General features: G+C 36.9%; 1 protein-coding gene across 3 annotated transcripts in view; it reads left to right on the top strand.

The window, feature by feature from the left end:
- Positions 1-18,182, top strand: part of MKL2 (MKL1/myocardin like 2) — a 52,136-nt gene that overhangs the window by 18,118 nt on the left and 15,836 nt on the right. For all 3 annotated transcript variants that reach the window (XM_017733960.1, XM_008633392.2, XM_008633391.2), the window contains exons 2-9: positions 5,735-5,800; positions 6,778-6,833; positions 7,398-7,473; positions 8,515-8,676; positions 9,202-9,386; positions 14,022-14,162; positions 15,599-15,846; positions 17,426-17,579. In XM_017733960.1, the coding sequence (XP_017589449.1) occupies positions 5,794-5,800; positions 6,778-6,833; positions 7,398-7,473; positions 8,515-8,676; positions 9,202-9,386; positions 14,022-14,162; positions 15,599-15,846; positions 17,426-17,579 (1,029 nt within the window). In that variant the 5' untranslated portion in view covers positions 5,735-5,793. The remainder of the gene's footprint in view (positions 1-5,734; positions 5,801-6,777; positions 6,834-7,397; positions 7,474-8,514; positions 8,677-9,201; positions 9,387-14,021; positions 14,163-15,598; positions 15,847-17,425; positions 17,580-18,182) is intronic.

Below are 18,182 nucleotides of genomic sequence, written 5' to 3'. Positions count from 1 at the left end.
ACAGAAGGAGACTGAGGAGCTGCTGGTTCTGGTTATCCTCAATCCCTGCCCCTTTAGGGCACAGTGTGTGTGAACCTGAGCAGGACTCACATTGTGAGAACAGAGCTATTGGCTTTATAAAAGTTACTGCTTTACAGAAATACACTTCCACATAATCAAGTGCATTGGTTAACAGATGACCTCCCCCTTCTGCACCCATCATCTCCATTCCCTGGCTTAGAGAAGTGTTGATTCCCTGGTGTGCTAACACCAGAGTGTTTAAGAGTGGGAGCACCAGCCTCTGGCACTCAGCTTTTCAGCTGGCGAAAAATCTCTACCTCCAGTGCAGTCACAAGACTTCTTCTGACTATGAGAGTCAGATAACCAGATGTTCTTAGTGTGAGGAGGGATTATGCTTTTTTGTTTTGTCAGTAAGCATTAAATAAGCTATCCAAGCTTTAATGATCATTTTATTGACTTAAGAAAACACATGGAAATTTTGGAATCTCTCCACCTGGTGTTCAAGTGTTAAAATTGTATGCTTAGTTGAAAAAAAAAGAGAATATCCTCCCTTCTCCCTCAGTCAAAGCAAGAATCTGACTGACCTCTCTGTGCATGGCTTTTATTCAGAAGCAGTTCACAGACAATTTTTAGAGTTGCAGTGGTGTGAAGGAGGATTCCTGCTAGATAATGTGAAGTGCAAAATATTTGTACTCTCTTTTAGCAACTACATTTGCTCCGTGGTGTTAACATAGCCCTTCTTTTGCACATGTACTTTAAATAGGAGGAACAGTATTAACAACATTAATAGTGTATTAACATATCTAAATATTTGTTAATTCTGTGCCTTTAATTTGGAGATCGTCTATGATTTTAGATGTTACATAGGTAGCTGCCTGATTTTAAAAGTGTAAAAGTGAAAGGTAAACTATCTGGCAACAAGCTGAATGGATTTACTCTGATAAGAACCATCTGTTAAACACAATGTTTGAGTAAGTACCATTCCAAGGGGAATGCTTTGTAGTACCTGCACCTTCTGTCTTTCAAATTCTCCCTTCCCCAGATTCCATGATGACTTGTCTGTAAATGGTTCTTTGAAATAAAGGGGAGGGGGGAAAAACAAAAGAAGGAAAAAAAATCCAAACCCCAAACCCCAACCTACACTAGAGCAAGTAGTAAAATATAAATATATATAATATTAGGGTAATGCTTCAGTGGTTTTTAGATTTTTAAAAAAAATTTTTTTAGGCTGTGTCCTTTTATCCACACCTTGTGTGTCACTGACTGTTCTAGAAACCTCTTGCTCTATGGATTTCCATATATATGATAAGCAAAGTCTGTATTAGCTTTAATTACATTAGATTTAAACCAACCTGCATTCTGTTCTCACAGAAATAAATGAGCAATTCTTTGCCATAAGTGCAATTATCAGATGGTTCATCCTTGTCTCTGAAGATAATTTCATCATATTTTCCTTATTGAAAACGTGTGATTTAGTTTCCATGACTCCCAGCCTATCTGGCTGGCTGTTCTTTGAGCTGCTTCTTGTGAGTCTCCATTTCCTTCTGAGCTTTTCACAAACCTCATTCCCGCTCCCTTCCTTTAAACCCACTTCAGGTTCACCTCCAGTATAAAGATATGCATCTGTCTGTAACTAGAGACAATGGAAGGGTCATGCCTGACCTGTAGCGTGACCACCTGATCTGACACCCAGACCTGTAACCCAGGTGTGCTCTGACTACATGAAGCTATGCAACTCACAGATGGGTGTTACTATTTCTTCCTTAGAAACAGCTCTGCTTTTTATTTTGTGTCACTGTAGAGGCTGAAAAGCAAAGCCTTTTTAGCTTCCCAACTTCTAAAAATAATATATTTAGAGTTTTTATTCACAATTGCTTTCTATTTGAAAATTTTCTTTTCTTTAATAATGCATTCAGCTGCTCAAAAAGTTCAGACAAGAAACTGATTTTCAACATTAGTTTTGGAGTTGATTGCAAAAGCAAACATCTGGTTTTCATCCAGCTCTGTTTCTGTTTAACCTCCTTGCTCTGGTCAAGTCAAAATCTTCAGTTATTATCTTATACCATCTTTCTAACTATGAGTCATCTCTTCTTTAGCATTCCCCCTGCAGTGCTTCCCTATTAGTCATGCTACAGGCTGTCCTTTCCTTATTATGTAATATATAAGTTCATGATACTTATTTAGTAGTGAATAACTACATGTTCTGTATCTTCTGTATCTCTAGTTTTCTCAGTTTTCCCACTGTTTTTATGACTTGTCCAGATACAGATGGGACAACTTCAAAATCCTCTGTTATTGCTTTGTAATGCCCAGTTTATATTAACAGATGATGGGCAGACAAGTAATGTTATGAGAGACAAGAATGGTTTGTTATATGTTTTTGTTAAAAAATGCTAAAGCTTCACACGTGAGCACATAACGTTTATGTGCAGGTTCATTCTTATTGTTCCTCTCTCCCTTTTGCTGTAGTCGTCTGCATATTCTCTTGTTACACTGAACATTTAGGATATGGGTCAGTTTTTACTCTTTCTGCAAAGCTTAAGCGAAATATCTGACCATAGTTGAAGCCACAAGTCATAGATACATTCCTAAACTACACAGCAGTTTAAATATTTCTATATTTAGAAATAATGTTCAGTATGATATATTCAATAATAATGTTCTTTCCCACTTGTGATTACTAATATTGAAAGCACAGTTCTAGCAATCCTTAGGTAGTTATAGCTGAACCAGCTACACCTACAAAATGGGCTTTATGGGAAAGCTGTGAAAGTGAAAAAGAAAGTCTGGATAAAAAAACATATTAGAAATCAGGAATATCACCATAAATGCATTATTTCGTAATAGATACCTGCCTATGATATTTTGGTATATGAGTCACAGCAGTATTAACATTCCTGCACCTGCTGTGATATTGCCAGCCTTCACTTGTTGACCTACTGTGTTTCAGGTAATGGAACTGAAAAAGAAATACTAATTCTGGTTTACTTACTGTGTCTGACATATATCAGCTCTACTATGGGCATCACTGATGTTGGAGCAGATAATTTTGCTTGAAGATCTTGGGCCTGAAATACAGAGGCATGTGTTTAAAACTGACCTGTAACTAGGTAAAAGATTTGGTAGGTGCATCTGTCATTCGCTTAGTGTTCCAAGCAAGCCAGATTTAAGTACGGTGTGAATTAGGACCAAATAGAGGTGTTAGCATGGATGAGCTTCCTGCCCAGAGCAGGACATGATTTTCAAGCCTTGTCACAGTCTCCTAGTGATGTAAAAGAAAGCATAGTTTAAGCAAAGAACAGAAGAAAGACAAGTTTTAATCTACTCAGGACTAAAAATACTGGAATACAGTAGTCTTGCCAACCTGCTTATAAATTGTCTTTCACATCATTTGGGCGGATAAAACTTATTTAAGATTTTTTAAAGGGATTGCACATACAGTTTTAAGGCTGACTCTGAGCTTTCTTACCTTTCTACTTGGAAGCAAGGAACCCCAAACAAGAACTTATCAGAGTTCTTTTGCTTTCCTGTGAACACTACAGCAGTCAGTGAGTTTCTCCATGCTTTGTGCTCGTGATGTACCCCAGGATTAGAAACTTAACATCACAACATTATACTGTATGCCTGAAATGCATTTCCATTGAAATGATTTTTTTTTTAATGCACACTTATTTAGTAAAGCTGGTGCAGGACTCCAGGCAGTACAAGTTTGCACCTCCTGGTGAGAGATACCTTAACAAGAGGTCATGGCTTACCTGGAGCCACAGGAAACTAAGGAACACAAAACCAAACTATTCTAAAGTAATTCTTCAGTTAACTTTTTACAGTTAATATTACTTGGAAAATACATTGCCCTACTTAAAGCAGGTATTTTCAAGTTTCCAGAGGAACTCAATACCGTTTGAATGACTTTTCGTCAGTTTATATTTTAGTGTTGTTCTTTTGCATTCTCCCATCTCTGTCCTTTGTGATTCTTGTGTAACAATATTGTAAAGTCTGAACAGATCTGCTGTGCCACAGCCCTGAAATGTTTGTATTTGAACTCTCAATGTTTGTGTGACACAAGAAAATAATGTCCTTGTTTTCAGGACTTGCTATTCCCGGTCTTAATGCTTTAGCCAGAGGAATATCCTTCCTGTACTGCAGAACAGGAAATAAGCTGGTTCCTTTTAAATTCTGGAAACAATGAACTTTGTCCTTAGCTTAATTTTTTAGAAATTACATTCATTTTGATGTTTTGGACAATGCATTAGCTTGTTTTGCTTCCTTGTGAAATACAATAGGAACAGCATACTATAATCATACACCCATAATAAACTCTCAAGTCTGCATTTCAGCATGTAAATATTACATCTTTAATGTATTTTTTCTCTTGACCATCCCTTGTTCAGAAGATGAAATTTCACTTTGGGATAGTAGCTATATGTGTCAAAGAGATAATGAAGCACTATGATAAACTGACATAGAAACAAGGGGAAGGGAACAGTAGAAGAAAGAAACAACTCATTTTGATGTTTTGGACAATGCATTAGCTTGTTTTGCTTCCTTGTGAAATACAATAGGAACAGCATACTATAATCATACACCCATAATAAACTCTCAAGTCTGCATTTCAGCATGTAAATATTACATCTTTAATGTATTTTTTCTCTTGACCATCCCTTGTTCAGAAGATGAAATTTCACTTCAGGATAGTAGCTATATGTGTCAAAGAGATAATGAAGCACTATGATAAACTGACATAGAAACAAGGGGAAGGGAACAGTAGAAGAAAGAAACAACTTTTTTTTTTTCTTTTTTTTTTTTTACTTTTTTTTTTTTTCCCCCCTGGGAACAAAAAGCCATAATCTTTGAAAGTATAAAGCTTTTATGTCTACATCTTCCCCCAAGTTTTGTGGTTTCTGGTGTTGTATTTAATGTACGTCACATTGGTTACTCATGTGGTAATGATAAGAAACTTTATATTAAATGTAATGAAACATAAGAAATTACCTCTGAAGCTTTATAAACAGGTTTTTCACATTTGACGGTATTGGATTTATTTTGTCCTTTAAATAATTATCATAACACATCTCAATCAAAAAACCAACATTTTCTGATGTTGAGAGAGAGAATAAGGTCTGTTCCTGATTGTAACACCTTTTAGTTGTTTTTAAGTAAGGCAGATAAAATCCCGCTTCTCTTCAGTTTCTTGTGTTTCAGCAAGGTTTATTTAAATGTACAATCAGGCTTTATATTAAAAAAAAAAAGCCCTTAAGATGAAATAATCAACTAAACACATAGAGCTTTTCTTCTAAAATGGTCTGCAAACATCATTTCTATTTCACCACAGTGAAGTCATGTAAGATTGGCTTAGGACATACAATAAGGCTCTATAATTATTATGTGTTCCAGTTTATGGTTTAAAATCTTTTTACCTCACTGTTTTCTCGATGTAAGCTTAACACCCCTTTTGAGGCCTGGCTGATAGGAAAAGTGGTTGCATGTGGGAAATACAGTCCTAGCATCATATGTGACTGAGAAGCAGCAAACTCCAGTGAAAGAGGGGATGGAAGTAATCTCTGGGAACTGTGTTAGCAGCTCTTGCCTAGGATGGGTCTTAGGGGTTACTGTTGGATCTGAATACACACAGCAAACAGTATTTCTAAAGTTGCAATACTTGGTATCATTTGAATGGGGTTTTGCACTTTGTGAGGAGACTGTTTACACAGAAATGAATGTTTTCTTTTGTCAGTACTTCAGCTGAGGCTGCAACAGAGACGGACACGAGAACAACTGGTGGACCAGGGCATCATGCCACGTAAGACTTACTTCTAGTAATTTGTATTTTTATGGTATTAATTATGAATTGAATATATAAGATAATGAAGATGAGCGTTTCTGTGAGATCATTAAAAGTAATTAGCATTTGAAAAGACTTGTGGGATCCTTTTGATAACTGAAGTGAGCCTGTAGTAAATTCACCGTGCTTACATCATGTTTCAGTGAAAACAGCCATCATGATGAAAATGCAAGGATTTGTAAACATAGTCTGATTCTGCTCTTATTTTCTCTACTTAAATAATTATGAATAATTTACTAAATAAACTGAACTACTTAAATGAGTGGACATTAATAACAAAGACAGCAGTTTTTAAAGCATATAATGACAAGGGTTGTCCGACAAATGAGGGGTGCACAGAAAACATGGAGAATCTGTAAGTGGACAGCATTGAGATGGAGCGCTCTACAATTTATGGTATTTCAAGGCAAGTAGTGTTTTTTTTACTCTTTTTGGCTATTTAGCAGCTAACTATCATTCTTTTTTCTCAGCTGAACATTAAAGGCCTCTACAGTTTTCTATTTTTTTTTTTAAATCAACACATAGTTCTTAAGGGAAGGTCCAGCTCTCTCTAATAACAGCAAGTATGAGGTATGGACAGCCAGACAACTCAGTCAAATAAGTTAAATGTCATTTTGGCGTTCTAAACCTTACCCCATAAAATTTCTACTGTGGGACAGTTTTGATTAATAAACAGACACCTTTGTACATAGCAAAAAAGTTAACCATTACATAGTAATAATCTGTTAAAATCAAATATTCCAAGTATTCTATATAGGAGTATTGCTCATCTATGCTAAATATAGGTGAATACAACTAGCAGGAATCAAATGTAAGCCTGGTCAGATGCAAACACGACTCTGAGGTGGTGTTAAACACCCATACAGACATTCTGGTTAGCATATTTCTTTGGAAAATCACTTCCTGTCAGTTTAACTCTTACTCTCCCTTCACAGCCTTGAAAAGTCCAGCTGCATTCCATGAGCAGATAAAGAGCCTGGAACGAGCCAGGGTAAACCACTTTGTGTAAACTTGTGATTAACATCTGGAAATGGATAGTCGTTTTTTTGCGATACTAAATTCTCTGAGTACATGGAAAAATTCTTACCATTACAGTAATAATGTGTGCTTTTATTTTGGGAGAATTCGTTAAAATAAAATATGGGTGTCAAATCTGAGAGGAACTTTTCTAAGCCTTCAGAGATCAGTGTAGGGGTTTAAATTTACGGGGGGTTAACACATAGCTACCTCCAGTTAAGGATTGGATACTTGGGTAGATGATGCTTGTGCAGTATTTCTGTAGAAAATCTATACTATTGTGGTTATGTGGTGGTGTGGGATCAAATCCAGAAACATTCCCATCTTGTTTGGGGAAGCTGGAAATCCATCAGCCCTGCTTAACTGCTAGGAAAATGGAACAAAAAAAGGAACCCCTCTACTGCCCGTGTTCTGACAGTGATAACCACCCATCAGAATGAAACTGCAGCTCTTCATTGATTGGATGCAGGCGATTTATCAAACTGCTTTGAGTTTTTAAGTGAACAGTAGCTAATGCTGTTTCCTCATTTCTTTTAAGACTGAAAATTTCTTGAAGCACAAGATCCGCAGCAGGCCGGACCGCTCGGAGCTGGTCAGAATGCACATCCTGGAAGGTACGTGCCAGCTCTGGGCCTTTGGAGCTGCTCACAGCAGGGACTTGGTTGTGCTCTCAGTTGTCTCGCTGAATTACACTTTGATGTGAATTATTTCTAAAGGTTTATATGCTCTATTTCTCTACCTCTGCAGTGTCTGTGGTAGTCTGTATTCTAAATCTCTATAGTAATAGATACATCTGTGGCAGTGTAGGTATTCTCAGCAGTGTATTTGTTTGCTGTTGCATATTGTTCTTATTCTATAATGGTAATTATAGCATGGTGTGTGTGCATGGAGTGTTTATATTGCTTCAGTTTCTACTCATGCCGTAAAATGACATCCTGACAGCCTTGTGCTCCCCCCCAGCCCTGAAGAACCTTTAATAAGTGTGACTGTTACGCTGCCTCATTATTTTCCTTGTTGCTCAGGTGATTGGAAACAAGTCTCTTGATGGATGGGGCTGGATTACTGTGTTTCACCATGAGCTTTTCAAGGACAGAAATTACCAAATAACCATAATCCAAGAAAACTCAATAGCCATTAGTTTTCCAAACAGGTATTTGAATACTAAATCCTGGTAGGAGCCTGATTACTGATAGATCACATCCATATTGACAATCTCCACAATTTTATTGAAAAGCAATTCTAAAGACTCAGATTTTTGCTAGAAGATATTTTTAAGGTAAACTTAAAAGATATTTGTGAAGAGAGAGCCCAAAAATCAATGGACTAATTAAACCTTTACCATAGCTCACATTGGAAAACCGTTAGAGCAGCAAATGCTCTATATTATAACTGGTATTTGTTATTATATATTCACTGCTTTATTGTTGGACATTATAGAGATGTTTATGAAAGCCTTTTCTTATTGCTGTTATAAAGGAGATTAGATTTCTTGAAAAACATGGTCATATTTCTGCTTATTAATTTGAGAATTTTCAGAGTTGTACTTGACGGCTTTGATAAAGGTGGAATGGTTATTGCAAAGACAAGACAATGTTGTTTGTCATGAAATCGGGGGAAAGTTGGAACAGAATATTTAAATCAATATATTCTTTTAGAGACCTTTGCAGAGCCTTCACTACAAGCCACTCAGATGAAACTGAAGAGAGCTCGGTTGGCAGATGATCTGAATGAGAAGATTGCTCAGAGACCTGGCCCTATGGAACTGGTAGAAAAAAATATTCTTCCTGTAGACTCCAGTGTTAAAGAAGCCATTATAGGCAAGTAGAAGTCTCACAGCTCTGTCTGCGATCTACATGGCACTGTGGAAAATAAAAATTTAATTCCTGAGGGTTAAGTTCACTAGAAGATAACATATGCTAAGTTTATTACTACTTAACTCTCTCAGTTTCTGAGACCTAAACTCCGTTATCATTTAAATAAAGTAATCCTATTTTTATATGAAATTTTGAAAGTACTTGTTTTTTAATAAAAATTATTACAAAGTAATCAAACATCTGTGGCCATTTCTCAGCCTGCCATAGGTGTCTGTGTACACTCCACATCTGTTGAATGTACCTTTTAATCTCTTACTAAAACTACTTTTGCTCCACACTTGGTTTTATTGATTCCTTGAATGTGATTTAATATGGCGCTTACATTACAAACACAATAAATTAGGTACCATATGTTTAGACTGCTGAAAACTGGTCATTTTCCAGCAATTAGCTAATTCTGCCATGAATGTCTAAATTAAATTTGTGCAATTAAAAAAAACATTGTTTCTTTCTATGTAAACATTTTAGCAGTTGGACAAGAGAATTACCCTCAAGCTTTGGATGATTTCTCATTTGATGAAGACAGCAGTGATGCTTTATCACCAGATCAACCAGCCAGCCAAGAATCCCAGGGCTCAGCAGCTTCCCCTGGTGAGCCAAAAACAAGTGACTCACCCTCACCTATAACCCCAAATGCTGCTACATCAACACAGGTACAGTTTTTAAATGTTAAAATCTTCACAGTATGTTTTTTGGTCTGGCACTGTAGAAATGGGGCATGTTTCACATGGAATGAATATATCTGCTGCTACGAAGGGATATCTGGGATTCTCTTTTCTAGTTGGGAGTGCATACTGTAGAACCCTGGCTTAGCTGGTGGCAGTGATGAAATTCCCATAGGCTGCAGTGAAGCCATAAATTCCCTGAAATTCATTATGACCCATAGAAGATCTGCAGCTTTCCCAGAAGTTGTTTAAAAGGTCATGGCAATGGTTTACTCCAGCTGTTATTGATTACTTAATGTCTGTCTTCCTTCTGGGCAAGGTCTTGAACTCATTTAGAATTACACTTAGCTGAAACAACAACAGTTGACATCAGTTCCATTATCTTCAGAAGAGTCCATTAAAAAAAAAGGTTTCCCACATAATTTAAATATTCTTTACTATAGTTTTAAAATACTGCCTAAGGAATTTACTATTTAAGAAATCAAAATAACATTTATGTTGATTTTTCTATGAGGCTTTTAGTATTTTCTCAAGGTACTTACAAAGAAAGGAAAGTAACTGTGTCATGGCAGATAAAATGTTACCTTTATAACAGAGCATTTAAATGTGTGAGGATTTAGAGAGCTGTGGATTTGCTCCTTACTGCAGAAAGTAATGTAAAATTGAGCTGTTAAATAAGTAAAAAAGAGATAGCTCTTGTTAATGCTCCAAAGACTATATTGTCTTGATGACCGTGGACACTTGACAACTGAGTGGTTCAGGATCTGGAATTACTCTCCTTGGGTTTCATATTACCACAGTAGATAGAAACACCATTGCAAAGATCATATTCAGAAACAATGCTGGACACAAAGTACAGCACATCCATTTTATTTCATTGTTCCCTAACACACAGATTATGATGTGAATTGGGTTTCACGTTGAGAGAACATAATTTGTGTTGAATAAATTGAAAACAAACCACATGAAATTAGATTCCTGAGTAAGAAATTAGGTTCCTAATGGAGAGTTAAATAAAAATGCTCAAAGCAATACATGCCAAAAGCCTTCCAAGTAGGAAGCATAAGAGAGATCTGTGATTGCAGAAACAAAAAGTAAGGCACTTGAACTTGATTGAAAAAGCACTTCAGATAGAAAGAACTTCGAGCCTTTGCTTATGGATTTCATATCATATTACAGCCACTTCTGTGCCCACATTTAAAATGAGAAGTTGCTCTTCTGCAGAATAAAACAGATGCTTACCTTATTGTTCCTTTTGAATTAAAGAATAACAGCACAGCAGGTCTCTACAGGAGACGTGTCTGGGAACGGCTCCTTTACTCTTTTAATTTCCTCTGATAAATTTTAAATTTTATTACTACAAAAAAATACAAAGAATGTTTTGAATAAAGCAGAGTGCAGCCAGAGTTCTTTTCAAGGCTTCCTCCTCCGCACATTTCCAGACTTCAGAGGATGTAACATAATTTTGAGAACCTTCAGGTCTTGTTGACTGATGACCTAAAGCTTGCTTTAACCCAGTGTATTTGCATCTGGTAAGGATTAGGCGTTTTAGTCATACTCTAAACAGATCAAATTGGGGTATTCACAATTCAGAAGATATTAAACAGTTATCTTCAAAACAGCTGAAGAATTTTGCTTGATGGCACAGAATAACTGTTTTCTTAATATATTCACTGTAGCTTGTTGACCTGCTAGATTCTTGTTGGAATCTAGCAGAAAAGGTGCAGAAGTCATATTATTTGGAAATAGGGATCTGTTCATATTAAATAATTACTAGTTTATGAAGTAATCAAGTTAAGAAGTCAAGACCTGTTAAATCCAGTTTTTTGAATTTAAAAATATGTAAAGTAAATGATGTACATGGCTCATTGCCTCATCTAACACTTGCAGGTAGAATTGGGAAGTCTGTAAAAAGCTTTGCGTGTAGGTTAGGAAAAAGACTATTGTAAGGAAAAAGTCTATTGTAAGGAAAAAGTAATTTACTCTCTGTTAGTAGGAAAATGTTTAACACCATGATTTTCACACAATGTGAATTAAAGAGTAATTTGGGGGTTTGGTGGTGCTTTTTTTGTTGTCTTGGTTTTGTTTGCGCTTTTTAAAAAATTTACTAACTTTCCCATTTTGAAGAGTTTTGCTGTGCTATCATCATGAATTTGTTTTCCTGGCCTATAAAGGGTTACTAAATAGTATGTTTGAAGTCAAATTGTTTGGGTTCAAGAAGGATCAGAATAGTAAAAGATTATGTAATGAATAAGTGAAGTAGCAAACATTTAAAATGGTGTTTAGTTGGGACTTCATGATAAAAAGAAATTAAGAAATAGTGAAAATCATGAGGTCATTTTAATTCTTCTGTGTCTTATGGTAATATGGTACTTGACACTTTGATTCAAAGACAAACTAAGTGCTTTTTAAAATTTTACTGGCGTAACTAGAATAAGCCTTTTAAACTGGATAGCAACAGGGGTGCAATATGTTGGAATACAGCATCCAGAACCTTTTTTCAAAGGCTAAGTCCCTCTAATGTCCCCTCCCAATTCTTGTGAAAGTCCAGCAAGTAACAACACTGTGCAGATATCAGATGCTTTCCAGAGCAAACACTCTGAAACTTGGGTAAAAATAGAGACATTTGTATCTTCAGCCTGCCACCATCAACTGACAGGAGCCCAGGACAGGCATGTGTACAATGTTTCAGTGAGTAGGGAGGGCCGGGTAAATCCTGCCATTTCCTAAAGCACTCAGCAGGAGCTGTTCCTCTGTGTGGCTTCAAGGCAGAAGGATCAAACCCACTGTTCAGTTTTGCTGGGTTATGGGAAGGCAGCTATAGTTGCCTCTTGGCAGCTGATGGTTGGGAACACAGCAAAATGTCTAAATGAAACACAATGATAAAACGGAAATTTATTACAAATTAACTGTAAGCAAAAGTCAGAGAGCTCGTGCATGCAGACTGGCAGCTTGGGAACTGCTATCCCAGAAATACAAAAGAAGTAGGACATAGAGTTGCAAAATGTGTACCAAGTGTTTTTAGCAAACTGATTTAAGTTATCTCATGGAAGAATAAGGGAAAGGTACGGGAAGAAATGAAACAGAAAGAAGTACCTGTCGGACTTAATTAGAATCCAAGTCTTGGAATTAATTTGGAAGTAAAAGGATGTTTACTGATAGGAATATAAAGAAGGGGCTTTTATAAAAGGAACATTGTACTAGGTGATCTAATTGCTTTCTTAAACAATGGAAGTGCAACTGATGTCATCTGGCTGGATTTTTTACTGGATGATATTAAACACTAGCAAAATGAGGATGGAGATTACCAGAAATGAGACAGAAGGAGGGAAGTCCTGGGCCGAAAGGAAGCTGGTACCAGTGCTCTGTGGGAGTTGATTTGGGACATTCTGGCTTCATGTTACCATTAACAACCTTGACGTAAGAATGGCTCACCTAACAAAAGCAGGAAGGCATAGTTAGCACACAGTTGGATTGTCATTATGCAAAAAGAACTGGTTGATTTGGCTTTTAGGAGAGAAATGCAATTCCAATAGAATGAATAGTTCTTGGAAAGAAAAATACACAATGTCCCTCCTTCCCATGACAAAGAAATGTGGAAACCTGGGGACTCTTGTCTCAAGAGAAAACTGGGGATGAAGAGAGCTGAGGTACAGCGTTCAGCAGTGGAGTCAGGGAGCTACTGTGGACATCCTCTGTAAAATTGCAAGTTTGTCAGAAGAGATGATGCCAGTAGAAGTGCTAATGCCACCGTAAGGATCCAGTGAGACCCTACATGGAATATCTTGTACATTTTCAGTTACTTATATCCAAGAAAGACGAATGAAAACTGTTAACACAGTTACCTGTAACAGGTAAGGATAATCAGAGAATGAAAAATATGTTTGTGAGAAAAGAGTAAAAATTTCTTTGTGTATCTAGGAACACAAGGACTGAGATCTGTTTATGTAGAGGCTGTATTCCATCAGAGGGATATTCACCACAGAAGGAAATCAAACAGTTTCTTTAAGACTTAAAATCACAAACCAATTTCAGTACAATAAAAATTGGTATGACAAGCTGAGTGAAGTTTGGGTTTACACTTCTGCTGACATCAGATACAGAAGAAATGCACCTCCTGGCACAGTCAGAGGTGGGATTCTGTAAAAATACCGTAGGAAGGGTGTCTTCAAAATATACCTGCTGTCCTGCTGCATGATCATTCTGAAACAAGAAGTTTGTTTGCCTGTGTTGATGTTTGACCTTTATGAAAGCAATGCTTTTCTGACAGTACTTGTTTGGATGGTAAGATTCTCCTTGTGAACACAAAATTCTGACTCCACAGACAAAAAATACTGAAGGCCTCAATTTTAGAGTAATAAAGCAGTGTTTTCTTAGCTAACTAAGAAGTCAAGGTAAGAAACCATTTTATTTTATTTGCTATATTTGAAGTGTGCCAACATATGCCCTTATTAGAATACTCATACACATGTACAGGAGTTCTGTTTTCACCATTCCTCTGAAAAATACTGTGTGAATTTGACATGAGAGTAAATTGTCTTAACTTTTTCACATTTTTTCCAGATACTCAGGCGGTCGATGTTTTTAATGTTTCTCTTTTTCCTTATATTTTTTTAATACTAGTATCCACCTTTAACCTCTCCAGTTCCTGAATTCCTCAAAACTCCCTCTACAATCGAACAGCACGTGACACGTTCCACTGCTGCAACCACCCTGACCACAACCACTGTATCTGCAGCAAAGCCTGGGCCAACGTTAGTGAAGGTGGGTGCCTGGAACTGTGGCCCCTGAGGACAACATTCTTCATCTGTGTCCTTTTCCAGTGCTGTGCGTAATGGAAAACTACCCAAGTAACCTTACAGTGCCTGTAGCTAAGAACAACTTCTGCTACTGTTCAAAGGAGCATATTGGGCTGGTGACTCAAAGCTTTTGTGTGCTAAGGTCAGCCAGTATCACTTGTAGGGACCAGCTCATTATTCCAAGAGGTCCTTACAGTACAGTTGACAAAAGTTGTCAGGCAGAATTGTGCATTACATTGCTATGGAGGATTTAAGAAGTAAGGACAATAGATTTTTGCAATACAGAGTTTCTACTTTCTTTTTCTATCTATCTTCTAATCTAGTTTTGTATGGAGGATAATTGAATAGAAAGAGTCACTGCATTCATAGCCTACCTGTACCCAAAGTGATGAACAGCACTGCTCCTTTTCCACAACTATTTTCTTAGTTGATTTAATGTATAAGCAGAATGCATTGTGAGGGAGAAGTTACTGTGTCCTTGTTGTTGAATATCTGAAGAACGTGCTCAGTTCTCTTTTCTGCACTGACCTAGTCAGCAGCACTGAAAACCCTTTCAAATACAGTTAAAGAGGGATTTGTGTTAGATGTCTGTAATGTTTCATTTCAGTAACTTCCCTGTCTGCTGTGTTAATGAATATATGTATGCAGACTTCTACTTAACTACATGAAATTAACTCATGTGTACAAGGATGACCTCTGGGAGTCAATTTCTAATATAAATTTGGCTATATCCTTTGAAATCACTGGACTTCTACCAGCTTACTTTATGCAGGACCTTAAAGACAAATTCAGATATGCCCTAAAAGAGGCTACCTGTGTAGGAAATGTGCATGGATCAACACAGCATTTCTGTTTTGATACCTGCTGTATGATAGGTAACTGCCTTCAATTTTTCACTCAAAATAATTTCAAAGAGCTTGTAAAGGAAGAGTTTTACTACTTGAGCAGGTGTTGCTAATGAAGATACTGCTGCCTCTAATTTATAGGAGTGTCTGTCCATGCTTTTAGTCTAGACCTCTAAGTACCTCGAATGTTTACAGATGGAATTTAGGATATTGGCTTTTACTTCCACAGACTGCTAAGTGGCTTTGAACTTACCTGTTTAAGAAGAATGCCTCTTTGCAATGACAGGTCATGACTAGTAGAATCCCTTAGCTGTGCCATCTTTAAAAAACCCTTCACAAACTGTGATTTGATGACCTCTACTTTTGCAGGGGATAAGCCAGCTGCAGTATGTTAACCTTCCAAGGATGGTTCATTTGGGGATGTTTTCAGGGACAATTGTTTTCAGCAGCTCTCTACAGTAAAAGTACTCTGGTAGGCTGCATCTCTGTGCCATGCATAACTGCTTTAAATGATATCTGTTGTGGTTTTGTTTCAATCTTTTCCATCCATAAACAGCAAAGCCACCCAAAGAACCCAAATGATAAGCATCGGAGCAAGAAATGTAAAGAACCTAAGCCAAGGGTGAAAAAATTGAAGTATCATCAATATATTCCACCTGATCAGAAAGGTGAGAAAAATGAGCCACAGATGGACTCCAACTATGCTCGTCTGCTACAACAGCAGCAACTGTTTTTGCAGCTGCAGATCCTGAGCCAACAGCAACAACACTACAACTACCAGACAATTCTACCTGCACCACTGAAGTATGTGAAGCATTATTTGTGTCCTTTAAAGAAAAGACATATACATCAGTTACAGGCTTGGGGCTTTAGAAGTAAACGTGGTTTGCAAACGTTAAAGAGATAGTTGGAACCCAAGAAAACTTTAAATGGCATTGTGCATCACTGTGGGTATTATTTGCCTTATTTAACAAGGTGATGAGATTGTTAATCTTGTTAAAATAGTCCTGAAGTCTGATAAGCCTTGAAGTCGTCCTAGTTATTTTTATGTGACATGGAAACAGAACATCTAATGGGTCAGATGCGTTTTTTCTGACCAAATGCATATTTGAAACTCAAAAGCATTTGTGCAAAATCAAGAAAGTTTTGACACCATTTTCACTCAAATATTACATGGGTAGGCAGAGCAGAAGAGAAGCTTACAGACCATGTCTTTTACAAAGACATACACTATTCTTGTGGGTTGATTTTTTTTACATCAGATTCCCAAACCACATTTTTGCAGTTTACAAATAAAGACAAAATAGTAATTTTAAATTTGTTAAAATCTGTCTGTTGTTTATAGCCTCATCTCTAATGTTTATATGAGTTCCTCATTAGTACTGATCTTTAGCACTTTTAACAGTGAGAAGTACACTCACTGGTTTATAGGTAGAAGCAGTCAGAAAAACAAATGTTTCAGGAGTTACCAGCACCCCATAACAAAACAAGAAGCTGACTATCTGCAGAGTTTTGGTCTCATCATCTAAGACCAATCTTTTCCTAGAAGTGCTTAACGTGTAACATGCCACAGTCACACAACCCTAAATTCAAATTGACTTTCAGCTGTTTAAATTAGTTTTCACTGAGTTCTTTTTCCTCAGCAAGTGAGGCTAGAAAAGTTAAATCTACCATCTGTGGTTGTATTTATAATTATCATGTGTCCTAACATTTGGACTGGCGATGTTTCTGCCTGCTTGCCCACGCTTCTTATGTTCCATTTACTGACATTTCAGAAACATTTCTTCATAAATCAGCTGAAAGAAATAAAAGAGCTGACTTATGTACCTAGTGGAAATGGTGGCATTTTGAATCTTTTATGATTACTTCGAAATCCTTGCATGAGATTCTTGAGTGCAGCTAATAAAAATGCATCATCTTCAAAGTGAGCTGGTTTATGTCAGTGTGTACTATGTGTGAACATTAGACATCTATGGAAGGGTTGATACACAGAGTTCAGTGCTGGGGGGTGGTTATTGATGCCAGACAAAAAACTAACTAATTACCCTGGCTGATGATTAATTTTTATAAACTGAGTTTGCAGTCCATAGTGTTCTTCAGAGATACCTTGACAAGAATCAAAACTATGAAGCGTTAAGTTGGTATGCTTAACTGCAAAACCAAACCAAAATAGCAACATACTGCTCTCTTTTTCTTGTCTGTTTTGTTTTACTGAAAATACTTAATGGTACCGTGTTAGGTTAAGCATGTATTTGTTACTTGTTAAAAAAGTTAAATTTGTTCATTAGCTTCACAGACACGAGATTCAGAATCACAGCCTCTTGATTGAAAACGTACTACATTTAGCATTGACATTCTTGTCCCTTTTTCCTGTTACGTGAAGGCCACTGAATGACAAACAGAGCAACAATGGGAATTCACCACTGAATACTTTGAACAACAGTACACCAACATCAGCTGCCAGCTCACCAAGACAGAACAGTAATGTTCCTAGCAGGAAACCAGGACCTCTACCTTCAAGCTTGGATGACTTGAAGGTAAAACATAAGAGGGATTTGTCCATTCCTGTGCACTACTGTAATTCATAGCATGTGGACTGTTACTGTCAAGAATATGCCTGGTAATTTATACCAATGAAAACTGTACTTTCCTCCTAATTGGTTAGAATAAGATTGTCAAAGTTTTCATACACAACTCCTCTGGACTGAAATATTTGACTCCTCATATGCATATGTTCCAGAAATAACATTTCTTTCTCAAAGAATTAGAAGAGGAAGAATTTCAGACACATTTTATAGGTCCCTCACTATGACACCTTGGTAAACTGTGAGGTTCACTTCATGTGAAATTTCAGCTCAGTAAATTTAAACACTGGAGCAGTATTTCCTCATCATAATTTCAGTGTATCAGTGAAGAGGTTTAGTTAAGTAATATAAAGTAAAAGATGCCCTAATAAAAACATAATCAGAGGTCGCTGGCATAAATAGAAACAGAAAGTTTAAGACTGTAAAAAGAGAACAGAAAAGATCTTACCAGAGTTCAACACATAATCTGAAAATGAGCACCAAATTTTGTAGAAGTTTCCTGAAGTTATAATTAACTGTGTAGACTGTTCAGGTTGCACTATGAGGGCATTGCAT

Source organism: Corvus brachyrhynchos, unplaced genomic scaffold (assembly GCF_000691975.1).
Source record: "Corvus brachyrhynchos isolate BGI_N302 unplaced genomic scaffold, ASM69197v1 scaffold5, whole genome shotgun sequence".
Taxonomy (NCBI): Eukaryota; Metazoa; Chordata; class Aves; order Passeriformes; family Corvidae; genus Corvus; species Corvus brachyrhynchos.
The sequence above is the reverse complement of the archived record's forward strand: the minus strand, read 5'-3'. Positions and strand labels throughout refer to the sequence as shown.